The 15,957-nt window shown below is 40.3% G+C and overlaps 1 protein-coding gene across 1 annotated transcript in view; it reads left to right on the top strand.

Moving 5' to 3' along the window:
* The first annotated feature begins 2,370 nt into the window (after window positions 1-2,370).
* ssu72 (SSU72 homolog, RNA polymerase II CTD phosphatase) overlaps window positions 2,371-15,957 on the top strand; it is an 80,637-nt gene continuing 67,050 nt past the window's right edge. The window contains exons 1-2 of the mRNA XM_048561588.2: window positions 2,371-2,557; window positions 14,712-14,855. Coding sequence (XP_048417545.1) covers window positions 2,478-2,557; window positions 14,712-14,855 — 224 coding nt within the window. The 5' untranslated portion in view covers window positions 2,371-2,477. The remainder of the gene's footprint in view (window positions 2,558-14,711; window positions 14,856-15,957) is intronic.

Here is a 15,957-nt window from a genome sequence, read left to right as displayed (position 1 = left end):
GGGGCTAGTATGTGGTTCATCCTTCAGTGTGTGCTTACTGCCATCCTGTCTCTTTGGGAGCGAGGGGCACCTGGAACCACTTGGCCCCTGACTTCATTACAACCTTGATCCAAATCGAGACCAAAGAGCTGAACTCCAGATGTGAGGAGAGAGTGACTGTCCTTACACTTAGTCACCATTTCACCAAGTATAGCATCAAAAGTCTTACCAAAACTGGAGACAATGGGCTTCAGGTAGAAGACCTGATTTGTTTGGAATTACAAGGAAGATGAAGATAAAACAGGAATCCTTAGTAAAACTCAGCAGCATCCAGGGGCAGAAAGCAGATTTAACACCTTGAGTCCAGACACCCTTCTTCTGAATTGCTGCAGCAATTTCTGCTTTGTTTCAGACTTCCAACATCCTTAGTTCATTGCTTTATCACATGGAAGATGGTTATGATTGTGGAGGTCTATCATCTCAGTCCCACAATATCTCTGCACAAGATCCTCAGGGTAGTGTCCAAGGCCCAACTATTTTCTGCTGCTTCATCAATGGTCTTTCCTTTACAATAAGGTCAGAAATGGACATGTGCACAGATGATAACACAAAGCTTAGCCCCATTTATGATTCCTTAGATTCTAAAGCCTTCCATAAGTCTATCCATGTATGTATGCATGCAGCAAAACTTGGCAATCTCCACATGTCAGCTAAGTGGCAAGTCACATTCTCACCACACAAGTGACAGGCAGTGACCATCTCCATCAAAAATGAATCTAACCATTTCCCCTTGACATTTAAATGCATTACTTCTACTGAATTATTTGTAGTCAACATCCTGGTCATTACCATTATACAGAAAGTGAACTCTCAAATAGTATTAATTGACCTACAGTAGGCCAAAGCTAGGAATTTTGTGGTGAGTAAATCATGGATGCGCGGAAACACCAACAAAGTTTCCCCCAAATCACACACCATTCTGTGGAACATTATTACCATTTATTGACTTTTGCTTGGCTACAATCGTGGAACTGTTTTCCTAAGAGCAGTGTGTGTGTGTGTGTGTCTGTACAGGACTGCGGGTGCTCAAGCACGCAGCTCACCTGCCCTGTCTTCCAAAGGAAAATTTGACAATTAAATGCTGGCCAGAAATGCCCACATCCTATAGTTGGTGTGACAAAAATTGGTGGATGATATGCCAATCAAGCAAGCTGCTTTGATGTGGATTTGTGTCAAGCTTCTCGAGTGTTTCTGGAGGTGTACACATCCAGACAAGTGGGGTGCATTCCATCGCATTTCTGATTAGTACATTGTAGATGGTGGACAGGCTTTGGGGAACGAAGAGGTGAATCAAAACAAATATTTAAGGCAAAGGTAGGTGGATTTTTGACTAATAAGGAGTGGGCCACAAACATAACATCCATCACCATATCAAATGGTGGAACAGGTTTGAGGCCTACTTGTGCTCCTAATTTCTACATTTTACAAGTTATTGACTGCAGAATTCTGTCTTTGAACTGTTCTTATAGCCACAGTATTTATATGGCTAATCCAATTCAGTTTCTGGCCAACTGTAACCAACAGGATACCATGGGCTACAAACATCTAAGTGTCATAACACATGTATTATAGCACTAGTAAATCTAAACATCATAGGGACAACAATTAATAAAAGATTTATACTAGCAGGTAGTATTGTAACTACTTTAAAATAACATTTGAAAATCAGCTCCTTGGGAACAAATCCTCTTATTTTGTAAATAAGAAATTGGATTAGAATTGTATAAACTAAATTTATTTATATAACAGAAATGTTGGCTCGGGAACTGTGCTGGCTGTGGTCAGTTCGTAGCTACTTTTGAGTCTGTTTTATAAGTTCTACTCCAGGCACAAAAACAGAAAATATAGGCTGTCTTTTAAACATGACATTCTCTGACAGATGTAAAACATCTCATTACACAAGTACAAAGTGCATCAGGAAAATTTTCTCTTTTGACTCCCCAATACCCATCCTTCTAGGCCTCCTAGTCTACACGTACTGACTCTACCCCGGCACCCCAAGAAGGCCCAAAATGTGGCGAAAACAGATTACCTAATCATCATCCCCTGGCTGTCAGTGACATCTTGTGACTTAGTTGGCATATCCCCCAACAATGGCCACTCCTCAAACATACTGAGCTGATTCTAAAACGCTTAAACGTATCTTTAGCTTAAAAACAAACTGAGGATTTGGAATCTCTTCAATAAAAAGGCACGATTAAGAATATCAGTCTTGTAATTGCCTGGTCGGGGATTCAACTGGACGCCACACTCAAAATGGAGACGGGTGCGCTCCTCAGTTGAGGTCATTTCCGTTATCGGAAGTGCGCACTTGGATTATTGCCGCCGGAAGTAGGTGATAGTGCGCCGCCATTTTGTGTCTGACCGGGCTCCGGTCGCGCGGTTGCCGCTTCCGGTCGTTTTATTTTCGTTACTTTTGGCGACGGCGCGAGGAGGAGATGCCCCAGAATCCGCTGCGAGTGGCGGTGGTGTGTTCGAGTAACCAGAACCGGAGTATGGAGGCGCACAGTATCCTCAGGTAACCAGCCCCGCCGCCTGCCAGGCCTGCCAGCCAGGAGTGAGCAAACCGGGCCCGACGTCTTGTCTGCCCGCCTCCCTCCTACCCAGCCTCTGTGCCTGCTGCGTCCCTCCGGGAATTGTACCTCTGTCCGCCGCTGGGTCCATCGCGTACCTTCTAGAAGCCGTTCCATCGTTCCGGGCCCAGCGCGCGCCCTCAAAAGATTAACTCCACGGCCTGGGCCTGACGCCGAGTCCATGCTGTGGCCGCACCCTCTGTAACAGAACTTGATTGTCGTTCCCCTCTGTTTCTTTGATCCTCTCTTCCTCCCCTCCCGCGCCGTTATACCACCAAACGAGTCTTTGTGCCGCTTCTGGGCCAACCTTTTCTTCCTAGCCGTATACTGTCTGCTGGTGTGTGGTTCATCTTGCGTTCTCCTAAGTCTTAAGACCAATGACTTGTCTTCATTCCCCTCTTTATTTCTGTCGTCTTAGCACCTAGATTCCAGGAATGCATAATTAGGCCTTGGCTCTTAATGACCATTCACACCCCTTGAATGTGTGATGATCTCCCTGCCTTTGTGAGATCTCTGTTCTACCCTTTTCTCTGAGTATCTTCGCAAACTTGTCTCAATGTTTCACCTCCTTTCGTGTCTCGCCCCCTCTTTCTACCACTACCACTTTGCAATGGTTCTGGACTCCAATCTTAGATCCATCTCGTATTCTCTTACAAATAACTACGAAAATGTAACTCACCTAATTTTCTTTTCTCGTCTCCATGTAGCCTTTGAACATGGAGTACTCCATTTTACAGTTTTCTTATTTACAAATTGCATTTTGTGATTGCCCGCAAGAGCCATCTGCCTTTGTAAACTATTTGCCACATTTCATTGTCCCTTTCCCATCAGGCCTTTGCATGTGTTGCTACTTTGACAATCAATGCTTGTTTTAGCTGTCGTGCTTTCTTTTGAGCCTGCTCATTTGTGAATTTGCTACTTCCACGGTACTGAAACAATCGCAGAGTTGCAAATGTTATCCTAGATATGCCCTAGGCTTACTATTCCTTTTGACCTGTATGCAGTCATTGAAATGATTGACTGCATTCTCCTGCAATGTCTATCCCTATTGTTCAGGTGAGTAGGACTTTATGGCGACACAGTGGCTCAGTGGTTAGCACTGCAGCCTCATAACGCCAGGGACCCGGGTTTGGTTCCACCCTCGGGTGACTGCCAAATCTGCACATTCTCAGTGTCTGTGTGGGTTTCCTCCGGGTACTCTGGGTTTTTTTCCCCACAGTCCATAGATGTGCAGGCTAGGTGGACTGGCCTGCTAAATTGCCTGTAGTGTTCAGGGGTGTGTGGGTTATAGGAGGATGGATCTGAGTGGGATGTTCCAAGGGTTGGTGTGGACTTGTTAGGCCGAAGGGCCTTCTTACACACTGTAGGGATTCTGTGATAAAGACTGCTCATTTCAACCACCCTATAAAGCACAGAGCCTGCTGTGTTGTTTTTGGCCCCAGCCAAACTTCAGTCCTCTGTAATAGCACAGGAACATCATGTGCTGACTCCTGGACTAGGCTAACATTGCTTGAGTGTTTTTTGGGTCAGTTCATGGATGTTGAATTTACTGAGAGCAATATTTTTGGACTTGGTCCTGGTCACTGGCCTTGGTGAGATACTGGGGTTGGAAAATTGGCAGACTTTGAATCTGAGATTCTGATGTTCCAAAGTTTTAAATCATTTGAATATGCTTAATTCAGGGTCAGAAATGAAACTTTGTTTTAAACAAAAGCTTCAGATCACTTTTTGATAACTTTTCTACAGGAGCATTTCTGAATTTTAAAATATGCGTTAACATGCCCAAGTGTCTTGCGTAGCTTTTCAAAAGATTTGAGTATATCTAACTTCTAACAATAATCTCCCTGTGCAGCTGTGTTATCTTGCATTTCTGCGGAGATTTGTGTTTTACGGATTGCTCTTTTATTATCCTCAGTTCATTCTAGAGAAAATCTGACCTTTGAGCAAGAGTGAGGACCTAATTCAACTCGAGAAACCTAAAACCTATATTTCCCACCGAAGTGTGTTATTTCATGAGCAACGTGGGTAGTTGCTTTCTGATTCCACATATGGTTTGCCTTTAATTAGTCTCAGCAATTACATGTTGAGGTGGCTTGAATTGTTGGTCACCTAAGATTACTGATGTTTGCTCCATTAGCTTTGTTCTTGGTTCTTCATTATCTTCAGTTAATTATTATGTTAGAAGAAGTTAACCTTTCAATTGGGGAAAGTGATTAATACAAAATGAGTGTCCCTTATTAACAGTGCATACACTTTCCCCAAAGGATATTTTAACTCTTTCCCACTGACTGGTCTCAAGTGAGCCTGTTCAGTGTAGTCCATAACCCTAGAGAATTTTTGTTTTGTATGAATTCTCTTTTCATAGCTCCATCACACTTAGGAGAACAGAGTTGTATGAATTTCCAAGTGACACTGTTCTAACTTTGATTCCGCTAATCATTTAGTCATGCAAGATTGAGCAAATATTTGACATAAAGGGACTCTCTCTTGATGGAAAATACTTGTTTCCTTCAGTTTTCTACTGGCTTTCATGGGGATTTAGTCAGATGTGTTTAAAAGTGGTAAAGGTCATGACTTCAGCTAGCAATTGCTGGCAAGCTCCATGATTTCATTTTTGGATTGGACTACCCACATGTAGCAGTATCAGACTGTGCTTACTTTAAAGGAAAAGTATGGTTTGCTTGTTTGTAAATCTAATTTAAGCCTGACTTCTGCATTTTCATTTTGACTGTCTTCATTGTTTCAGATGCCAGGTGCATTAGCTCAGGCTATTATGCTGGTGCAGACCTAGTGCCACTTTGAAGTCTTGGGAATGTCTCTGGCTAAAAATAACAAAAGCGCACAGTATTTCAGAAGAAGTATTTTTGGCCTTGTAATGGATAGGGGTAAATATTAAACCCTTAAAAAGCAATATTATGTTGTCTGTTACTACTGTCTTGTCCCCTTTTCATTTTTTTCAAGAAAAATATCTTGATGTGATGGAGATCTCATAAATGATAGTGAGTTGGGTGGAGATGATGTGGAGAAGATGTGTTCCTTCTGGTGGTTCAAACTAGAGACCCATAGTACAAGGTAGTTACTAATCATGGATAAACTTATTTACACTCACAAGATGGACATTACAACCCCTCTGTGCAGGGAGCAGCTGAAGTATGGAATACTGAAAGAAAACTGGATGAATAGGTGAGAGAAAACAGACCAAAATCAAAGATAAAATAGGTGTAGTTTAGGGAGGAGATGGGGTGCTTTGGTGCAAACTAGTTGGAGTGAGTAGCCTGGTTCTGTGCTGTACATTCTTGGTAATTACAAAGTACCAGATTTGGAAACATGTATTTTTGGTAAATCTTGTATTGCTTTCAACTTCCATTAGCCCTGGTTGGTGCAATCCATTTGTAACCTTATTTTGATTTAACTTTCTAGAAACCCTTGGCAAATTATGGAAGCATGGTGCTAAATCCAATACAGTGTGTACCCTGGAATGCTTAGGCTGTAATTGTTTTTTTTTCATAAATTCTGTTGTTTTGGCTGAATAACGAAGGACCATATCCTTATGAAAATAAGGAAAAGTATTTTCTACCTTCATATCCCCTGAATCCTAGTACAGCTTCAGCAAACTGTCTTGTGGTGATCTCCATCCATATTAGTGAATTTTTTTCTTGTTTTCCTGGCCATCTTGCCTTGGACAGCTTTTGTGGTTGCTAATTATCTCTGCTACTTCACAAGTTGCCATTATTGATGGATAAGCAGGCACTGACTTCCCAGAGTTTGGGGCCTATGCAGTTGTAAGTAGAGTTGTCATAGTGTAACAGTTTTGCTTTGGTGAAAGACGAGAGAACTATGTTGGAAAAGTGCAGAGATCTGATGGTTATAGAGCCAGAGAGGTGTACTGTCGGACTAAGTTGAAGTTAGTGGGACAAGGTCATGATTTGGAAACAATAAAGATAATGTTGCAACATTGCTGCACTGCATGCGAAATGTAGTCCGAGTTCATGTGTGAGTAGGACTGGTCTTCTCTGGAAGATAGCACTTCAGTACCAACGTGGGGTTATGAGTTTCATCTTGCAATTTCTGACTAAAACAGTGATAAAACCTATTGACCATCTGATTACCTTGAACGGAGCAGAGCTGGTTAAACCAGTTAACTGCCCACCCAACTGAGATTTGCAAGCTTGGCAGTTATCAGGAATTGCCTCTAGGCACTGTGCTTGAATTGGCTTTCTACCTGGGTGGTAGTTTTATTTGAGTCAGTGGAAAGTTGAAATTTTTTAGCTGAATAATTACATTTTTATAGCTTTTGTGCAGTGTTTCAAAATGCTAGGATTTCTATGCAGAATAGTTTCTTACAAGTTTTACAGATTGATATCAAATACATGATAGTGTGTAGAATAGTACTAGATGAGGCAATTAAAGGTGGATTTAAAAGTTTTGTAATTTTGTTCAGGATTTAATTAAGAGATAATGTCTTGGCCGAGCCAAATGCGAAGAAATATTCAGTTTGGCTTTGATGCAAATCTCATTAAAAGCATTGGTTGAAACTACTGAATCATTGCAGTGGCCTTGTAGTATAATTACTAGTCTGTTAAACTAGAGACCGAGGTAGTATTCTGAGGACCTGGGTTGGAATCCTGCGACCGCAGCTGGTGGAATTTGAACTCTGTAAATAACTGGGACTGAGAGTCCAAGGATGACCATGAATCCATTGCCAATTACTGGAAAAACCCCACCTAGTTCACTAACATGCTTTTAAGGAAGGAAACTGCTGTCCTTGCCTTATCTGGCCTATGTATGACTCCGAACCCACAGCAATGTGGCTGACTCCAAACTGCCCTCTGGACAATCAGGCATGTGCAATAAATGCTGGCCCAGCCAGCAAAGCCCTCATTACGTGAATGATTTTCTAAAAAAATTCTGCTCTTTGAACATTGCCATCTGGAACTCTTGTTCTGATTCCTCTTTCAGTAAAGATAAACTGTACTTGCAGCTGTGCAGGTACAGGTATATGGTGATGTCGTCTACTCTGTAAAAGGAACAGGAAACTCTGCATAGTTGCTTGCTTTGAACTTCTCCAAATGTTACTCACTTTGCAGGCGATGGTTGTGTCATCCATCTTACACTGTCTTTTGAAGCTTTCTAAAGTGTGTTTTTCTTAATCCTTACTGTTTAACCTGAAAACTCACTTGGTTGACTGCTTTTGTTTTAGATCCCACTATTTTCTTTACTTGTTTTCCCTCCTTGCTTGTTAAGTTCTCTTCACCCTTGCAAAACAGTCATTCTAGAGGCCGTGAAATTTGTTTGTAATCTAAGTTTCTTGGCTTCCGTGAATCTTAAAACAATGCACAAAACAGAATTCATCTTAATTTTTTAATACCCGCATCCAAATAAACCCAAGCCTTTGAAATTTTGAGGTGTAGTTTCCAACAGAATGGTTAAAGTACATAGTAGCCTGTAGCTGAAAGCTTCAGAGATTCTTTCACATTCAGAAAGGAATTATTGCTATATAAAAACAGTTTCTATATCTTAAGTTCAGTCAGCCCTTGGTTTTGATCAGAGTCCATAGTTCCCTCTGCACTATAGATTTTAAGTTATTGTGATTAGTTTTTGAAGTGGGTAACTGAGTTTTTAATGTTTTCTCTGCCATCCCCAAAGAGGATGGTTACTCTGCATTTCCTGCTAATTCATGCAATATGAGATGAAATTCAAATCAATTAAGTAATACTCATTAGGGTGTTACAGAAGCATAAGTAAAGCCTAAACAAATCACATGTTTGAATTAGGATATTTGAAGGAACTGCTGCTGAAATATCGTAGCTATCAAATTGCAGAGCGGTAATAGTCAGATGTGTGAATTTGAGTTCAAATTGTGTATTTTTTTGGGATGTAAAATTTGCCTCATACAGAATCCAACTTTAAAACCCATTTGGAAAGAGTTTTCGGAATTATCTTGAGCCCTATTTATCTTACGAATTTTATGGCTTTTGGAATATATTAATATATGGTAAATACTTCAAATCTCTAATAATATGATCACTTTTAATCAGTTTTTAATCTTAAGTCATTGCAATTGTTTAGCAGTTTGGCTTTGCTTGAATGTTACATTCAGTTCTATGGCCAGAATCCACTTGAAGTACGGTGACCTTTTACCATGCAAAGTGTTTCTCTATTTCCCATCAGTATTAGATTGGGCATCAGATCAGATTGCATTCACTCTAGATATTGTTGACATGAGGTGAAACTATGCCCTCTTGCAGATTGTTGGAAATGCAACAGAAAATACTCTTTAATGTAACGTGACAATCATATTATAAAGTAGCTGCAATGTTGAACCCAAGTAATCTAATCAAATTTCCGTTAAAACTACAACTTATTAAGTAGTCAGCAATTTGATTGCAGGTTTTTTTCTGATTTTTATTCTGAATACAAAACAGTTCAAAGCTTTCTGTGTAAACATAACTGAGTTTCTGTGCAACTCTTTTTTTTCCCTGTAAAGTTCAGGTCTTGGTCTGTGGGCAGCTGTAGTTTGATTTTGTTCATATGGGATACCCTAATGAAAAGTTTATCTATGTGATTGTCAAGTTGGGGGTGTGGGATGGCATCAGCTATGAGTTTTGCCAAGCAATTTGCAGGCAGCACAATTTTCTTCTTGTTTCTATTTAGTAATTACTAGTTCGATTTTTGTGAATTAAGAGAGACTTGAGGCATGGCATAGGATTTTGAAAACAAGTACTCTGAAATTGATCGCAGCTGTTTAAGAATGCGCCTGGACAAGTTGATAGGTTGAAAGAACAGGAGATATGGGAATAGAACATGCATGGGTGAGGTCCATTACTTAGATGAACAAAAGTGGGCTTGCTGGGCTCTTCTGTGTAAATGTTATTAAAAGTGCTTTTGACTAATGAAAATCAGAATGCTCAGACTTCTTGCACTCAAGACTTTAAATGAATGCAGACCAATTGGACTGTAATTTTAAACTCAGTATGTGATCTTCAAGTGCCTATGCTATTCACCACGACAATGCAGAAAGTTTGGCTACATCTGGTCTAGGCTACTGCATGGAATTTTTGCCTGGATGAAGTAAATAGCATTTGGCCAAATGAGGCAGAACTTTTCCAATATCAGTCAATATGTTTGGGACCTTTGAATAAATAACAACCCTTCTAAAAAGAATATTTCAACATTAAGATTGATAAACTGCCTGTTGATCTGACACATTAAATGAATCAAATCCATAGTGTTCTTATTCTTACTGTGTCCTTTTTCAGAATGTGTTAGTGATGCTTTTGACATTTTGTAATTATCAGTAAAAATTCAAGATCTTGTGCACACCAGAATTTAACAACTTAGTATTTGACAGACTATTTGATCCCATTTGCCTCAATTAATGTTGCATCATTTGGATTGAGTGCACTGGGTTTCAAACTGTCTACAAGACTTTAACCCTACTGAGCAAGTCTTGTGTCCAATATGTCCTTTAAAGCTCTCTGTTCTGGGAATTTTCTTATTCCTGTGTACCGGCAATGGAGGTGAGTTTAAATTCCTTGCCTTCGATATTTCAAGAATCTCTAATGCAGATTAAATATTCCTACAGTTCATCATTCAACACTGCTGCACACAATCCTACTGTGGAGCCATAACACTCTAATTTTCTGAATCAAAATCCCAGAACTGCTTCTGGAACAGGACTGTAGGTGTACTTACACTAGATACTTTGAACATTTCAAAAAGGTGGTTCACCACTTCCTGACACGCGACTGGCCATTAAATGCTGACCTTAGCAGTGTGCTCTGATTCCATGAAATAATTTTTAAGACTACTTAGACTTCTAAATTGACCCTAGTTGATTTCCAAATTCAAATCCTTCCTGAAATTCTGTTACCTACCTTTTCTTGAATCAACGTGTCTAGGTAGCATTTGCAGCTGTTGTTTGCAACTCTGTTGTCTAGTTTCATTCCCTTTAATCATGGAATTCAAGAACGTGTGAATCTAGATGAGTCTTTAAATGAAAGGCTGTGTTATTTGGAAGAGTTTCAGGTGAAATCAGACTGGTGTGCAATGCCTATTAGGAACTGGTAGTTTCATTTTGACTGTCAGATGTGGTGTTTTCCTGAAGGCAACTTTGGCATTCGGCCATTCGTGATTGCAGTGGCTCTAAGTTCCGAAAGAACTACTTTGTCCAGATATACAAACATTTTTTTTTCAAGGATATATTTTTCAAGGCAGCACTTGGAGTTCTGAACTTTGTTTTTGTTTCTAAAGAACAGTTTTTAATTCTGTCTGAGACACAGTAGATGAGGTTCCCTACAGTGTGGAAACAGGCCCTTCGGTCCAACAAGTCCACACCGCCGCTTGAAGCATCCCACACAGACCCATCCTCCCATAACCCACACACCCCTAAACACTATGGGCAACTTAGCATGGTCGATCCACCTAGCCTGCACATCTTTGGACTGTGGGAAGAAACCGGAGCACCCGGAGGAAACCCATGCAGACATGGGGAGAATATGCAAACTCCACAGTCACCTGAGGCTGGAATTGAACCTGGGTCCCTGGCAGAGTGAGGCTGCAGTGCTAATCACTGAGCCACTGTGGATTATTGTGATGCCCTACAAGTGGGCAGGAGGAATGTTTACTCATAAGTGATGTTTGGGGTTCACCTGTCTAGAGCAGTGGTTTAAACAGCAGTGGTTATGAGTACTAAAAATTTATTTTCCACAAACCTGTCAGTTCTTTAGGTCAAAAGTTGTATTCTTAAGTTTGCATACTTTTGTTTGGCTATGCTGTGTAATGTATTTTCTAATGAGTTAAATAATGAGCAGTCATCAATCCTGTGCTATCTACTGCTTTTAATGTTTTCAATTAAATTTCTGTTTCAGACCACAGTATTTAATGGGCTGATGCACCTTGCGCCTTCCATCTGGAAAGGGAACATGATTGTAAAGTGCTAGTCAAGTGAAAACTGATAGTTCAATAGCTTGATGCAAATTTTGACATTGTCTGTGATTCTCTCAATGTAACTTGTGGGGGTACAACTCCATGAAAGCCCTTGATTTCATACTAAAATGGCCTGTCCTTGCCCAGCGTTTCTTGAGGACTTTCTAGGAAGTAACCATTAGCAAACAATTGACGTTTCTTTTTCCTTCTCCCCTGCCACCCAGACATGGAGACCAGTTGACTCTAATACAATTCTGGCTTAGATCAACTGACTTTGACCAAATAGTGAGGCAAGGATCTTTGATTATTTGTGTGGTGTAATACCATCCCAAATGTCTTGTGCACAAGCTTTAATTCTGCCCACCAGCTGGACTTCTGTGGACTGTTCCTTCAGTGTAATCATCAGTATTGCTTAGTGAGATATTATCTGCCTGCTGAATTCATTTTCTGTAAAATTGTTTGTTTGAGTCGTTGAGTTCTGTCGTGGGCTTGCCTGTAGTTTTCTGTCAAAGATGGTTGATGAAACAATTTTGCTGCTTTTCGCAACCTTCATCCCCACCACCACCACCACCACCCCGGCACCCTGAATGGTTTCAGGCTTGATTATTTGCTTGATATACCTGAATTTGTCCCCTAAATGGCAGTTTGTAGACCAAATCAATTTGAAACCTATAAAGAATAACTAGCCCACAAACTGAGCCAGGAACAAGTACTGTTTATGCAGCCTTTATCATTGTTTGATGCCCCAGTTTCCTGCTGTTTCTACACTGAGATGTTAATGAAAGTACTTTTCTAGTACAGAGTATTAAAAAATATTTTGATTATTTGGAATGTGACTCTGCTTGTAGCTACTTCTGTTGAAAATCTAGCTCCTTTTACGTATGCAGTGACAGCTTGTGTGCATCACTACTTACAATAAAGAAGTGCAGACAGGCATCTTGGTTCATAATTTTTATTTTACCTCCTAATAAATGTGTTATTCAAATTTTAGCATTTTTTTTGCATAGGACTGTTCTGTTGCTGTTTGAAAACATTTTCTTTCACTGCTTGCGGCTGTTCGATTTTCTATTCATAGTCAATGCAAAGCTGCTACTTAAAGTAACTTGCAGGATGAGTTGTAGCACTCTGCAGCTGCTGACACCACTCAGCCCTCCAATTTCTTTTTGTTCTATTTGTATAACTTATGAATTTTTGAATAAACAAGAGAAAAATGATATTTGTGTCGGAGAATGCAAACATCTTTACAAAAACTATGGGTGCAAATTATCTTTTGTTTTGAAATAATCTAGCCATTTAAGCACTTGTGGGTATGTTACTTGAAAATTTTTTCAGATTTGATACCTCTGCTTGACAAAGCCAAACATCTAGTGACCCTTCTGTACAGTATTTATTGTGGAAGTTCATTTATGGAAGATCCTGGTTGGGACTCTTTGGACTATGCGCTATTTTGCAAATGTGAGCATTGAAGTAAATGCAGTTTTTCAATTGGGCTAATTAGCGCTCAGATTCAAAAGCATTAAGAACTTTTGAAGTATTTTGAAACCTAGCAGTGAATGGCAGCAGCTGAACACGGAGGCTGTGCCCAGGTAATTGTCATAAATATGCACCCTATTAGCATCTGAAATGCAACGCAGATCTATGTATCGGGGAGACCAGACACAGACTTGGAGACCAGTTTGTGGAGCATCTATGCTCTGTGTGCAACAGCCAACCCAACCTTCTGGTTGCCATCCATTTTATTCCCCCTTCCATTCCCCTGGTGATATGTCCATCCTTGGCCAACTCCACTGTCAGAGTGAGGTCAAATGCAAACTGGAAGAACAACACCTGACATTTTGCCTTGGGAGCTTACAGCCCCATGCCCTCAATATTGACTTCAGCTTCAAAAATCCACCCCCCCCCCCCTCCATCCCTGTATTTACTTTTGGGCTCCTCTTGCCCCTCCCCAGTCCTGACAAAGGGTTTTGGCCCAAAACATTGATTTACCTGCTCCTTGGATGCTGTCTGACATGCTGTGCTTTCCCAGTGTCACATCTGTTAACTTTGGCATCCAGCATCAGTGATCCTTACTGTCTCCAAGTCACTGAGTATTGGGCAAATAGCAAGACAGCTAACATGTAAAATTTGGAAAGTGAAATTTCAATCAAGATCTAGTTTGAAGTCATTGAATCATTTGACTACTCTAAATTTACTACACAATGAAAAATTAGCTATTAATCAAATTACAGAATTCATAGAGCCCCATTGGTGCGGAAATAGGCCATTTGGTCCAACAAGTCCACACTGACTTTCCAAAGAGCATCCAATCCTATCCCTGTAACCCTGTGTTTTCCCATAGTTAACCTAGCCTATACACCCCTTGACGCTATGGGCAATTTAACATGGCCAATCCACCTAACCTGCACATCTTTAAACTGTTGGAGGAGACTGGAGCACCCAGAAGAAACCCACACAGCCACGGGGAGAATATGCAAACTTCCCCCGTACACTTAAGGCCGGAATTGAACCTGGGTCCCAAGAGCTGTGAGGCAGCAGTGCTAACCATTCAGCCAATGTGCCTCCCTAATACCAATTGGCTGGCCAAAATGCCCTGTTTTTTGTGCTGTGCAGCAAATCCTGAACGCAGTTTTTATTTAGCAGATAAACTTGCGGATACGTGGTGACTGGTCATGAAGTAGCTGTAGTTGAAATCTGTGGAGACCACTAAATAACCTGTCCGTGTCCAGTACTCCACCTACCCTCCTTTCTTCTCTTACCAGCACTGCCTAGCTAGTTCAGAAACTGAATGTCTTCCTGCACCTGCTTTCAGTTTGGTTTTAAATAATTAATCCTTTTTAAGGTACAAAGGTAAAATACTGTGGATCCTAGAAATTTGAAACAAACAATCCTGCAGAAACTCTGATCTGGTAACATCTGTGGAGAGAAAGAGTTGACTGAGTCTTGTAAACTTTAGAACAGCAGTTCAGTTCTGCAGTGGTCTTTTGGACTTGGTTAGCTCTGTTTCTCTGTCCACATGCTGCCAGACTTGCTAAGTTTCTCAAATCCTCCAGGTTCCAAAATGTTCATACAATTTGTAAAGAATCCAGTCGTTTAATAGATTTCGTGGTTGATATTGAAATTATTTGTGATTTTCTGAATTTTAATGTTGTTTATTTCTCCCTTCTTTTACAGCAAAAAAGGCTTCAATGTCCGATCGTTTGGCACAGGAACGCACGTGAAACTACCAGGACCGGCCCCGGACAAGCCAAATATATACGATTTCAAAACTACATATGATCAGATGTACAGTGATCTCATTAGGAAAGACAAAGAACTGTATCCATGAGGCACACTTTATTTTTAGGTCACTGGTTCCAAGGTGTCTGTGTTTGTATTTTTATTGTAGTGGTGCACCTACTCTGCAGTTCTATAAATTCAAAGGGTAAGAAAATAGTGCCAAGGATGAGTCAGGTCTCTTGCGCCTTCTGGTGTTTTGTCAGTCTGCTTTAGTTGAGTTATGCATTTAAGCAAAGTGTTACACTAAGCAGAGGTGAAATAACTCCTATTACAAGGTTGCATCATAACTTGTGTAGCTAATGCAGGGGCCCATTGATTTAGTTGCTGCATGTCCAGCAAATTTCCCCCACTCAGTTTTAAGTTCTTCCTATTTAGGTGCTCCAGCTCCTGTAATAACCTTTAATTTTCATCTGAAAGAAGTAGGAACTTTGGCACAGGGCATCCTGTTCTTCACTGAGGAGTAACAGAAACATAAGGGCCAATTTATAGCTGAATGATCCATCTCTGTGCAACTTTTTTGAATGGGAAATACAGTCATGACTCAACTGCTAACTAGAACAGTCTCAGAAACAAATATAAACAACAGGCATTATTACTGCACTGAATTATGAAATTAGTGCAGTGGGATTAATGTCTTCAGTTCTGATTTGTGTATATCTTCTTCATTCTGAATTCTAGTAATCTTGATTACCAAAATGTGATACGTGGAGTGTGATCTAATCCATGTTGAATGAATTCAAACTAGTATGGCATCATGGAGAAAGCCTTGCCAGACTTATCATTCATAGGTTTGAGTAAAATATATAATTGCAGTAACATGCACCAAGTTTGCAGTTCAGTTCGTTGGACAATTAAACTAGTTGAAGAAGATTACAGTGCACAGAGTGAAGGACTAGTGGCATTCACTCTGGTTAAAAGGTGAAAATGAGTAAATTTATTAGAAAAGTTGCAGCATTAAACTAAATTGTGAACACATTCATTGATATTGCAATTTGGTTGGGACTTTTTTCGTTTGCGCACAGGCTGAAGCAAATACACTACGTTGAAAATAATCAAACCAGTGATAATGATCACTGGCTCATCTTCAAACTAATTGCTGAAAAGTAATTTAACTTAACACTCGTTAAAAATGGGTCGTTTT

Source organism: Stegostoma tigrinum, chromosome 28 (genome assembly GCF_030684315.1).
Source record: "Stegostoma tigrinum isolate sSteTig4 chromosome 28, sSteTig4.hap1, whole genome shotgun sequence".
Lineage (NCBI taxonomy): Eukaryota > Metazoa > Chordata > Chondrichthyes > Orectolobiformes > Stegostomatidae > Stegostoma > Stegostoma tigrinum.
This window is presented reverse-complemented; position numbering and strand designations above follow the sequence as displayed.